Source organism: Canis lupus, chromosome 8, assembly GCF_003254725.2.
Source record: "Canis lupus dingo isolate Sandy chromosome 8, ASM325472v2, whole genome shotgun sequence".
Classification (NCBI taxonomy): Eukaryota; Metazoa; Chordata; class Mammalia; order Carnivora; family Canidae; genus Canis; species Canis lupus.
The window spans coordinates 3586676-3597796 of NC_064250.1; the positions used below are offsets into that span (position 1 = coordinate 3586676).

General features: G+C 53.6%; 2 protein-coding genes across 2 annotated transcripts; both read left to right on the forward strand.

The window, feature by feature from the left end:
* Nucleotides 1–3727: 3727 nt before the first annotated feature.
* Nucleotides 3728–7421, forward strand: IL25 (interleukin 25). Its single transcript, XM_025442675.3, has 3 exons — nucleotides 3728–3888; nucleotides 4065–4309; nucleotides 6274–7421. Exons 1-3 carry the CDS (start codon nucleotides 3880–3882, stop codon nucleotides 6527–6529), a joined length of 510 nt encoding a protein of 169 aa, XP_025298460.1. The 5' UTR covers nucleotides 3728–3879; the 3' UTR covers nucleotides 6530–7421.
* Nucleotides 7422–7476: 55 nt separating this feature from the next.
* On the forward strand, nucleotides 7477–10655 carry CMTM5 (CKLF like MARVEL transmembrane domain containing 5). Its single transcript, XM_025442676.3, has 5 exons — nucleotides 7477–8050; nucleotides 9134–9286; nucleotides 9789–9881; nucleotides 10175–10259; nucleotides 10360–10655. Exons 1-5 carry the CDS (start codon nucleotides 7925–7927, stop codon nucleotides 10371–10373), a joined length of 471 nt encoding a protein of 156 aa, XP_025298461.1. The 5' UTR covers nucleotides 7477–7924; the 3' UTR covers nucleotides 10374–10655.
* The last annotated feature ends 466 nt before the right edge of the window (nucleotides 10656–11121 follow it).

Consider the following 11121-nt stretch of genomic DNA (forward strand, 5'->3'; position numbering starts at 1 on the left):
ACTTGGGGCTCGATCTCATGACCTTGAGATCATGATCCCAGCAAAAACCAAGAGTCAGGCACTTAACTGACTGGGACACCCAGGCGCTCCAGCCAGGGCTCTCTTTGAAGGAAGGCTCCTAAGCCCAAGCCTCTTTGTAACTTGAGGTGATGCGACAAATAACTAGCAATCAGTACCATTATCATTTACTAATCAGGACACGGGAGCCTAGAGGCCCCCATCTAGGCCAGGTATTCAGTGGCTGGATCAAAGGTAGGTTGTGATGATACAGGAGGTGCCCCAGCCTGAGGACAGCATGGATTTACCAGCAGAGGCAGAAGTATTTGAGCCTTTTATTTATTTATTTATTTTTATTTTTTTAAATTTTTATTTATTTATGATAGTCACACACACAGAGAGAGAGGCAGAGACATAGGCAGAGGGAGAAGCAGGCTCCATGCACCGGGAGCCCGACGTGGGATTCGATCCTGGGTCTTCAGGACCGTGCCCTGGGCCAAAGGCAGGCGCCAAACCACTGCGCCACCCAGGGATCCCATTTTTTTATTTTTTTTTAAATTTATGATAGTCACACAGAGAGAGAGAGGCAGAGACACAGGCAGAGGGAGAAGCAGGCTCCATGCACCGGGAGCCCGACGTGGGATTCGACCCGGGTCTTCAGGATCGCGCCCTGGGCCAAAGGCAGGCACCAAACCACTGCGCCACCCAGGGATCCCGTATTTGAGCCTTTTAACTGCTGTTGCGTGGCCCTCACATCAGGTGTGTGCAGATGAGCTGCAGCAAGACTCTGCTGAATCCTGTGGTTTCAGTGGTATTTCTGGAGCCGAAGTCCAGAGCAACTGAGCTGGTTGGTGGTTTTATGGTCATCCATGGTTACCCCCTCAAAACCGAAAACTAAAAAATCTACAAGCACTTCTACAAATGAGGAGAAAGGTCCAGGGAGGGCCCAAGGTCAAGAAATGACCAGAGGCAGGGGCAGGACTTTCAAAGCAGCAGGGAAGGAGTCGGGTGTCTTTCTGGGGAAGAGAAGGACACCCACATTCTAGCATCCTGCAACCCCCTGGGGTCTTTCCTGGCCAAGGGTGGGGATGCCTTCCATCCCCTCTCTCCTGCCCTTCCCTGCTGGGTGCTCTTCCCTCCTCCCTGAGGCTCAGCCAACCCCCTCTGGCTACAGGGCCATGCCCAGGCAAGTGAGGACAGGTGTGGAGTGAACTTTCCTTTGCTTCCCCCTCCAGTGTTCCCATTGCCACCCATATCTCCCCACACCCCCAAGGATTCCCTGGAAGCTGAAGTGACTCAGGGATTCCAAAATGAGTTCCCTGAGGAGGAAACCCTCTGGAAAATGTTTCTCATGGCAGGGAATCACCCAAAGGAATCCCACAGAGCGGCTGGTGAGATAAGGACAGAGGCTGAACAAACTGGAGGGGGTGGGGTACTTGTGACTCAGAGCACAGGTTCTCAGGTCACAACTGTGATCACCACAGTGGGAGAAAGGCCAGCTCTGGGGGCAACTGTGTGCTCACAGGGGCCTTCCCTCTGCTCTTTAGGGCTTTCCTCAGAGGATATTCTGGTACAGAGGCAGGAGATACCCCAAAGGCTTCTCCTGAAAGGCAGTGTGGGTCTCTGGCAGCATCAACAGTTGAACCAAGCAACTGGAATCAGTTCTGGCTCTTTCCAGCACCCCCTCCTGGACAGGGCCAAGATGGGAAGATCTGGGCCAATGTCAGGCTCTGAGGCTATGATTGATTTGGGGGACACCCATGGGGATTGAGCTCTTGTGGAAGAGCAGTGCCCTCTGACAGTCTTTTCTGGGGTTAGGGGTTTCTCAGGAACACCAAAAGCCACCCTGGTGGCCACGTGCCAGACCAAACGCTAGGGGATCAGGAGCTAGCTAGAGCAGTGGACCCCAGCCAGCAGGGCTGAGTGCCTGAGTGGGCAGGAATATCCTGTGGCCTCTGGCAGGTTCAGGTGAGACCTGTCCCAGCCTAGACCTGGATAAGTAGGAAAGCACAGACTGCAGGGGCTTCTCTCCCATTTGCAGCTGACTAGGTGTCAGCAGAGTGTGGCACCTGTGTGCCAGATTAGATTTGGGGTTGGCCAGGGCTGGAGTAAAAAGCCAGCTCTGCCTCCTCCTAACTGTGCAAGCTTGGGCAGGTTCCTAAATTCCTTTGGGTCTTAGTTTTCTCATCTGTAATATGGAGATAATAGTTTCCATCTCATGGTTTTGTTGCAAGAATAAAATGAGCTAATGCACATACAGGGCTTGGCACCATTTTGGCATGTGATACACAGGAGCTGACGCCAGTGGCATGCAGAAGTGAGAGGGCGTTGGGGAACATGGGGCAGACAGGGGGGCAATGGGAGCGGGGTGATGTGTTCCCCACCTCAGTGATTTTCTTAAGAGCTCCTGCTCTCCCAGCTACCACCTGTTTCCCCGAAGCCCCCGCCTCACCTCCCCCAAACCCACCAGAAAAACTTCTCCCAATTCTCCAGACTGCCCCCTGACCTCATCACTCCTCTGCTTTGGGGTTGCTTTGCCCTACGACATTTGAAGGATTCCTCCTCATTTTGCAGTTTCAGTTATTCCTGGTTCCCTTTGTTTATTTTCTGAGTCCCTAGTTACTAGTGGAGTATTTTCTAAGGGAAAGCACATGCAAATCAGAAAACATCATTCTAGAGACCTTGTCTGTGTATGAGTGTGCTGGCGGGGAGGGTCGTGGGTGTGGGGATGGGGGGGGTCGATGGGCAAGGTTGGAGAGAAAAGGCTTGGCGGAAAGTAGGTGACCTCCTCTCAGCAGTGTCTCCCAGGAGGGGTGACCCTTGGCTGACTCTTGTCTTTGGGGTCAGGCCTAGTTAAAGCATTTCTGAGCACGTATGCCCTCTCCTGGCCAACGGTGGCCCAAGTTGCTGGGAGTGGGGCTGAGGTTGGGTGGACTTGCCCTGTGGCCCAAGAGGGGCAGCTGCCTCTGCTGTGGCCCTTGTCTCCAGTGCCTTGTGAGTGGGGGGCAGAGGCAGGCTTGTTCTGGAGCTGAGACCTCCTGCTGGGTCTTAGGTGAGGCTGTTAACAACCAGGCCCTTCCCCTTCCTGGGTTTACCTCATTTGTGCAATGGGAGCAACCACCCACATCTTCTTCCATCAGACTCTGCACATCCAGCATTCCTGGCAGTCCTGTGGGGTTAGGCCTGCATCCCTGATCCAGAAGAGGTCAGGGAAGGGTGGGATGGGGGTTGGCAGCTACTGAAGAGGGTGAGGGGAAGTCAAGGAGTGGGTAATGGACAGTGAGAAAGAAGTCTTAGATGATGGTCCTAGATGCTGGGGTCATCAAAAGGGAGGAAGGGGTCAGAGAGCAGAAGGGTTGAGGGTCAAAGGAGAAAGAAGGAAGTATTCACTAAGATGTGTGATCAGGAGGCTGTCTGAGAAGAAAGGGAATGGTGGAGAGAAAGCCCTGGGGGTAGCATAGAAATGAGGCCTCTTGAAGACAGACCAGATGATGTTCCCTGATTTGGGGTACCAAGCCAACCAGGGAAATTCCCATAATGTCAGTCCTCCAATGCCCAGTGTAGCAGAATACTATTACTTTGACTCCCACACCCAGAAAGGTACAAAGAACAGATTTTCCCCAATAAGCTCCCAAGGTGTGATGTGAATTATAACTTCCATGAATATAGCCTTGAAGCATCTTTTGGAAACACTTTCAGGGTTTTTTTGGTTTTGTTTTGTTTTTTTAATGTCAGGTCATTCCCTCCAAAAGGTCGTGGAAATAAATTTGAATAAACAAAACAGGTTTGCTGAAAATAAAACCAGGACACCGGAGCTGCTCCAGTCAGCCTGCCCCACCTGTCAGCTAGTGTAGCACCGTGGCTGGGCGAGCAGCATCAGGCATGAATCAGGTGAGTATGAAGAGGCCCGACAGGTGCTGAGACTGTTGCCGAGGGTGGAGAGAGGCCAGGCTCCGGGTTTAGGGCTGGGGACCAGGTGGAGCTGGAAACCAGGCTCTCAGGGAGCAGCTGGGGAGGGAACAGCCTGATTAGTTGAGAGCAGTTCTCTCACTGGCCTTTTCCCATAGGTGATCGTGTTCTTGGTAATGGCCATGGGAACCCACACCCTCAATTTTCGGATCCGGAAGGACTGCACCCACTGGCCTAACTGCTGTCCCAGCAAAAGGCAGGACCCCACTCATGAGTGGCTGAAGCGGGACACTGTGCTCAAGTTCCCCGGAGAGACCACTAGCCTCACCCACCACCCAGAATCCTGCAAAGCCAGTGAAGACGGACCGCTCAACAGCAGGTCTATCTCCCCCTGGAAATATGAGTGAGTCTGCTGCCCCTTTCCCAAATGCCAGCATATGTGCCCATCAGGGTGTATGTGAGGGGCCGGGGAGTTCCATCTAAGTCCAGCCTGCCCACTCCCTTTTATCTCAGAGAGGCCATAAAGGTTTGGGTGTTAGGCAAAGCCCACTCTGGGGTGTAGCTCTGCCTCTTAGTAGGTGACTTTGAGCCGCTCCCTCAAGGTCTCAAAGCTTAGTTTTTTTTCATCTGTAAAATGCAGTAAAACCCTCAGGCCAATGTGCAGATCAGATGAAATAATGTATGTAAAATTTGTACCTTATACAGGAAAGGTTGTTTCTTTTCTAGAGGAAACTCTTCCTCCTCCTCTTCTTCTGTCCCTACAATGGTATGTTTGTTCTAACTGAAATATCAGGGAATAATGGTATGATACACACATGAAGCACCCCAATACCACATGCTACTGCCCTGGCCCAGTAGGGATGGGTTATATGCATATCAAGCTAGTGAAACCCTCAACTCTGTGGGAGTAGCCAGAGCCCTGGGCTGGTTATTTTTGATTATAGGCTGTCTTATTCTTTCGTTCAGTGTGCCACACGAATATTAAAATTCTCTATTTGTTAAAAAAAAATTCTCTATTTGTACCATGATATAAAAAATATTTGGAAGCACTGAAATCAGGGCAATGAAGCAAAATACTAAATATTAATATTAGGGCTCTAGGGATCCCTATCTTGTGTCTGTCTTCCTGGGGTGTCTGTGTTCCCATTCCCCATAGGTCTAATTCTGGCTTGGCCTTGGCTTTGGGGATGGGTGGACAAGTTCAGTAGGTAGGGAGAAGGTGAACTTTGGTTGAGACTAGATCCAGGGTGGAGACTCCAGGTCTCCATGTGTTAAAGTGGTCTTAGAAGTCTGGCTGGGTCCTGGGCTAAATCCAAAGAGGTGGGAGCCCCTTTGGGGAGGCTGGGTGCCAGGTGGTTGACTTGGCTGGGGTCCAGACACCCCCCTGTTTGGAGGCTGTTAACATCTGATAATTACTTGGCTGATCTTCCCCAAAGTGTTCTTTGTGATACTTGTCCCACAGGCTGCTCCTCAGAAAAAAGGTGATGACAGTTAAGTGTGGGAAAAGCTGCTCCAGCCCTCACCCCTCAGAGATTCATGATGTGCTCAGCACATTAAAAGTTGCAAGAAGTCCGCAGAAAAGAAATAGCAAATTCAGTGTTGCCCAAACTCATTTGGCCACAGGCCCCTTTTCTTGCGGGGTACTTATTAGGGAACCCACCCTGGGAAATGCTTCTCTAGCTGAGCCCCAGCTAGTGAGGGCTTGTCTGTATGGAGAATGGTCTTATAACTGAGCAGCTGTTTCCCGCTAGCCTTTGGGAGTCCCCGGGCTTTGGAACATCTACATTTTAAGTCTTGTTTTGGCCACAAAATCCTTTCAGAATAAGTATTACCAGGATGCTTACATGTGCTCATGATATGTGCATGAAGAGCGTCTGGATGGAAGTGCAGGGAATGGTTGACTGACCGTGGCTCCCTCTGGGGAGTGGGACCAGTAGGGAGACTCACTGTCTTCATTTTACAGTTTTTTATACTTGGATGTAAGAGCAGTTTTACTTTTTAATAAAAAAAACCCCCAAATCCTAAAAACGTAATAATAATTACTAAAAGAAACCTTATGCCAGAGCCCAGCATGTATATCAGATGGAAGTAGAGTTTGTCTGGTGGATGTGGCCCACCTTCCCCTGCCTCTGCAAGGCTCCCAGTACCAGAAATCCACTCCTCCTTCCCTGCCCCTCACCAACAGTGGGGGAAAATAAATCTCAGGGAGGAGGTGGTGACTTGTTTAAAGTCACTCAGCAAGTGGGTTCAAGAGCTGGGACATAAAGTCTGGCCCACCTCGCCACACTTCCTTCCCCTGGCATCTGGTCCATCCCCTGTCTGCCAGGCCAGCCTCCCTCCAGGCTCTGATGACTGCCACCCCCACAGGTTGGACAGGGACTTGAACCGGCTCCCCCAGGACCTGTACCACGCCCGTTGCCTGTGTCAACACTGTGTCAGCCTACAGACGGGCTCCCACATGGACCCCCTGGGCAACTCGGAGTTGCTCTACCACAACCAAACCGTCTTCTACCGGCGGCCGTGCCCTGGAGAGCAGGGTGCCCCTGATGGTTACTGTTTGGAACAAAGACTCTACCGTGTCTCCCTGGCTTGTGTGTGTGTGCGGCCCCGAGTGATGGCCTAGTCGTGCTGCCCATGCCTGGTTCCTGGTTGGAACACTGGACCTGGGTGTGCAACCACCCGCCCTGGTGAACCAGGATGCCCGAATGTTCAGCCCCTCCAAAGCACTAGCTGGAGCAGCAGTGTCATTGGACAGAATGGTGGATTGGAGGGAGTCGCTCGTTTCACTTTTTGGAGTGGATGGGAAATGCAGGGTGAAAGCAACAGAATTTCTTATGGCCAATGGAAGAGGACATCCTGGCATTTCCTCTTGGGAAAGGTCTTTAAGACTCTACCCGTTTCTGGAGGCCACCACCCCATCTCTTCCCTTTCTCCCATTCCCAGCTACCTGGCACAGCACAAGCACTTTCTTGCTACTTTCCCCTTTGCTGATGGAGAGCCCCTCATTTCATTTGATTGTTCATCTGTCCATCCATCCATCCACCCATCCACCCACTCATCCATCCAACCCTCAGTGAGCATCTACTCTGCACATACCTTGATGCAATTACTAGGCTCTGAGAAAGAGGCTGTTATTGAGCTTGGAGAGATTTGTCCAAATAAATAATCTGTATTTAAAAAGGCCTTAATTTGTCTTGGTGTCCCTGGTACCTGAACACCAGGATCCCCAGCCTGGTCCCTTCTCTTCCCCACGGTCAGCCCTCACCTGTTATCCTGTCCTTTTGCCTCCCAGAGTTTCCGCTGTGGCCTCCCATCCCTCCCCTTCTCTGGCTCCCTGGCCTACCCCTGAACACTGAGGTGGGGGTCAGGCTGCCCTCCCGGCATGCTGGAGACACAGAGGCCCATTGAGGCACTGCAGCAGGCACACAGCGCCCCCTTGTCCCCCCAACAATCTGCCTTTGTCCTCAGTCTTGGCTGCTAGAGCCCGGTCCTGGGGGGTGCTGCCTGGGCCGGGCTCCAGCTCCCACCCTCCCTTAAAGGAAAAGGGAGAAAGGACAGCCAGGGAGAGGGGAGTTAGTGGAGGGGGATGCAAACTTCTTCAGCCTCGGGTCCTTGGGGGGCTCCTAGTCTGGCTCCTTTCTTGCTCCCCTCCCAGCTCCTCCCAGTTTCTGTGTGGCCCTCCTCCTTTCCCCCTCCTCCCTGCTCCCCTTCTCCAGGTGGGGTGGGGCTCTAGTAAGGAGCCGGCTGGCCACTCCTCCCCGTCCCGCCCCTCCCCTCCCCATGTGCTTCCTGGGGGGCCAGGGCAGGCACCAGCGGGGGCACTCAGGGCAGCTGGGAGACCGCCCATCTGGGCAAGACTCCCCGGCGGCCCCACGGCCGGCCTGACTGCTTCTCTTGCAGGTTCCTCCAAGTGCCTCCCTGCTCCTGTTTGCTTCCCCCATCTCTCCAGGTTTCCGTCTTCCCAGTTCCCTTCTTGGGCTGGTGGCAGTGGGGGCTGTGCCTGGTGGGCTCTGTGGAGATGCTCAGTGCTCGGGATCGCCGGGACGGGGCCCCTGCAGAGGGGGCAGCTGTGGGGCTCCAGGGCTTCGCCGTGGACAAGACCTTCCTCTCCTCCCTCAAAGGCATCCTGCTGGAAACCGAGCTGGTAACAGCCACCTTCCCAAGCTGGCACCTCTCCCAGTGTGATCCCACTCCCCCTCTCCCTGCCCCAGTGCCCCCACTGGGTTCACCCCTCAGCGGTCTCCTTTCCCAGGCTTTCTGGACACCCCCCTGCTCCGGCCTCACCTCCCACCCCGCCCTCTGGCTGCCTTTCCATCTGAAGGCCCTTATAGTAGCTTCAGTGGCAGCAGGAAGAACTGAATTAGACAGGACATAAAGGGCACACTTCCTGCAGCCCCACTTTATCTGTGGCCTGCTCCCTGTGAACATCTGTTCTCCCGAAGGGACCTTCCTCTGTCACTTAGCAAGACCTTAGTGTTAATGTAAGCCCACTGCATATGTGTCACCCTCCATGTCAGAGCTGAAGGGACCCTTAGAGTCCACCGTGGAGCATCTGCCTTCTATTTTTTTTTTTTTTTTAATTTTTTTTAATTTTTATTTATTTATGATAGTCACAGAGAGAGAGAGGCAGAGACACAGGCAGAGGGAGAAGCAGGCTCCATGCACCGGGAGCCCGATGTGGGACTCGATCCCGGGTCTCCAGGATCATGCCCTGGGCCAAAGGCAGGCGCCAAACCACTGCGCCACCCAGGGATCCCAGCATCTGCCTTCTAAACCTCGTCTCTTGGTGTGAAACTGAAGGCCTTGTGTTGGTCCTTGTTTAGAGGTGGTTCAGACATCTGAGAGTGGGGAAAGTACTCTGGGATAGGGGGTCCCTCCTGAGGTGCAGGGCTGCTGTAGGCATGACTCCAGGCTGGTGTTTACCCCTTACCCTATGCTGCAGCAGGACACCTCTTTCGTGGGTTCCACAGGATGGTGCCCCCTGGAGGGGTGGGCTTGGTCAAACTGCTGGTGTTGCTGGGACCCCTGGGCAGGGGGAGGTGAGAAGCTGGAAACTGCCCTCCATGGGCAAATGCCGTGGAGTATGGCTCCTGTTAACAGGGATGGGGAGACCTCAAAGGATGGCTGGTAGAGGGCCAGCCTGGAGGAGCTCCCAAGGAGGGGAAGGCAAATATCTGGCCAGGCCCATGTCCCCTTCCTGGCAAGCTTCACATACTTGGTCCTGCAGGCCCTGACCTTCATCATCTTCATCTGCTTCACGGCCTCCATCTCCGCCTACATGGCTGCAGCGCTGCTGGAGTTCTTCATCACGCTCGCCTTCCTCTTCCTCTATGCCACCCAGTACTACCAGCACTTTGATCGGCTGAACTGGCCCTGTCTGGTGAGGGACCCTGCCTTTCCTCCCCCATTTGGGTCCCTTTCTTCTCTGAATGCTAAATTTCTCTTTTCCCTCCCAGCCTCTCTCCTTTTCTTGGGTCAGTATGGGCCCCAGGCCCGACACTGATTTCACAGCTACCGGGTACTGGTGGTGGGGATGCAGGTCACTTAGAGCCACTCTCCCCCTCACCAAAGATCCAGCCCTGGCCCCAACCCTGCCCTGGCTCTCCTGGCTGGCATGTCCCAGCTGTGCCCCACTGAGGGCCCCAGGTCGCTCTGCATTCGTCTGCATCCCTTCCCTGGCTAGCCGTGTGAGTTTTCTCTCTCTCTCTCTCTCTCTCTCTCTCTCTCTTTCTCTCTCAAGTACTTTATATTGTGTCCAGGGGTATCTCCCTGTAGGGATTCCCAGTGCCAAGGGGCAAGCCGCTGACTAGTCTGGAAAACCTGAGGGTGATATTCTCTTGCCCTCTGACTTCCCTTTGACCCTGTGCCCCCCTATCTCCCAGGACTTCCTCCGCTGTATCAGCGCCATCATCATCTTCCTGGTGGTCTCCTTTGCAGCTGTGACCTCCCGGGATGGAGCTGCCATTGCCGCTTTTGTGAGTCTGGCCCTACAAAGCTCTCCAGGCCCTAAGGACCTCTGGCTGGTATTTGCACAGCCTCCTCACAAGCCCAAGGCAGTGCCTGGGGCTCTGGCTCACACCTTGCCTGCTACCGCCCACCTCCCTCTCCCTAATACTGATGGCTGCTGACTTTTTTTTTTTTTTTTTGGTGTTTTTTGTTGTTGTTGTTGTTGGTTTTGGCCAAACTTTATTTAGTATTCTGTAGTTGCTTAACACACACTTAAAGGATGCTGACCTTTGTTGTATCATCCCCGCTCCTACTCCCACAGGTATTTGGCATCATCCTGGTTTCTGTCTTTGCCTACGATGCCTTCAAGATCTACCTGACTGAGATGGCTCCGAGGACCAGCCAGGGTGAGTGTCTGTGTTCTGGGGAGAGGAGATGTCCTCTCTACCCTTTGCCCCAGCTACCCCATCCTGACATGCCTTTTCCTGCCCGGCTCCATATTTGCAGAGGACCAGCAGTGATCCTGAGCTACCTGGCTCCCAGGCCCAGCCAGACAAAAGAAACAGTGTAGCCCAGACCAGACACATTTCCTTTGGATTCCCTAGCTCACAGCCCACTGTGCTACCCTCCCTCCAGCCAAGCCTTCAGAGATGGAGTCTGGCCTGAGGAGTCACCAGGGACTTGTCTGTGGGGCTCAGTGCTCTGAGATCTGGCTCTTGATGAAGCTCTACCAGGAAGGAGGTGTTTTGGGAGGGAGGGCAGGAGGAAGGTGGTCATTCCCAAATTAAAAGATTCAAATCTTACTGGTGAGTCTTTTTCTTCCCCAGAAATTAGGCAGATCAGGAAGGCCAGAGGGCATTGACAAAAATGCTGCCTGGAGCAGGTCATGGTCCCTCCTCTGCAACCAGGTCTAGGCACTGGGGAAGGGGGGCTAGGCTGAAGGTGTGAAGACTTCCTTCAACACCAGATTTCCTCTCCATAATCTCTGTGTGCCAGGCTACTGTGTGGTGGGCCAGGTGGCTGGGCTCCCAGAGTTCCATGTCTGAAAAGGCACAAGCCTTCCCCATGGAAGTGCCCACCTGCCACACCTGTGCACACAGGTTTGTTAGCCCATTTGGGGGCCAGGTGCGTGTGTGGAGCTCCCCCTTGTGGTGCGGGGAGGACTCGGCCCGTAGACCGCGCGCGAAAGAGAGATTGAGAGAGGTTGGCCTGCGACATTAGATGAGGGCAGAACTCGAAACGCTGGCTCTGGAAGAGCTCTTAGATATC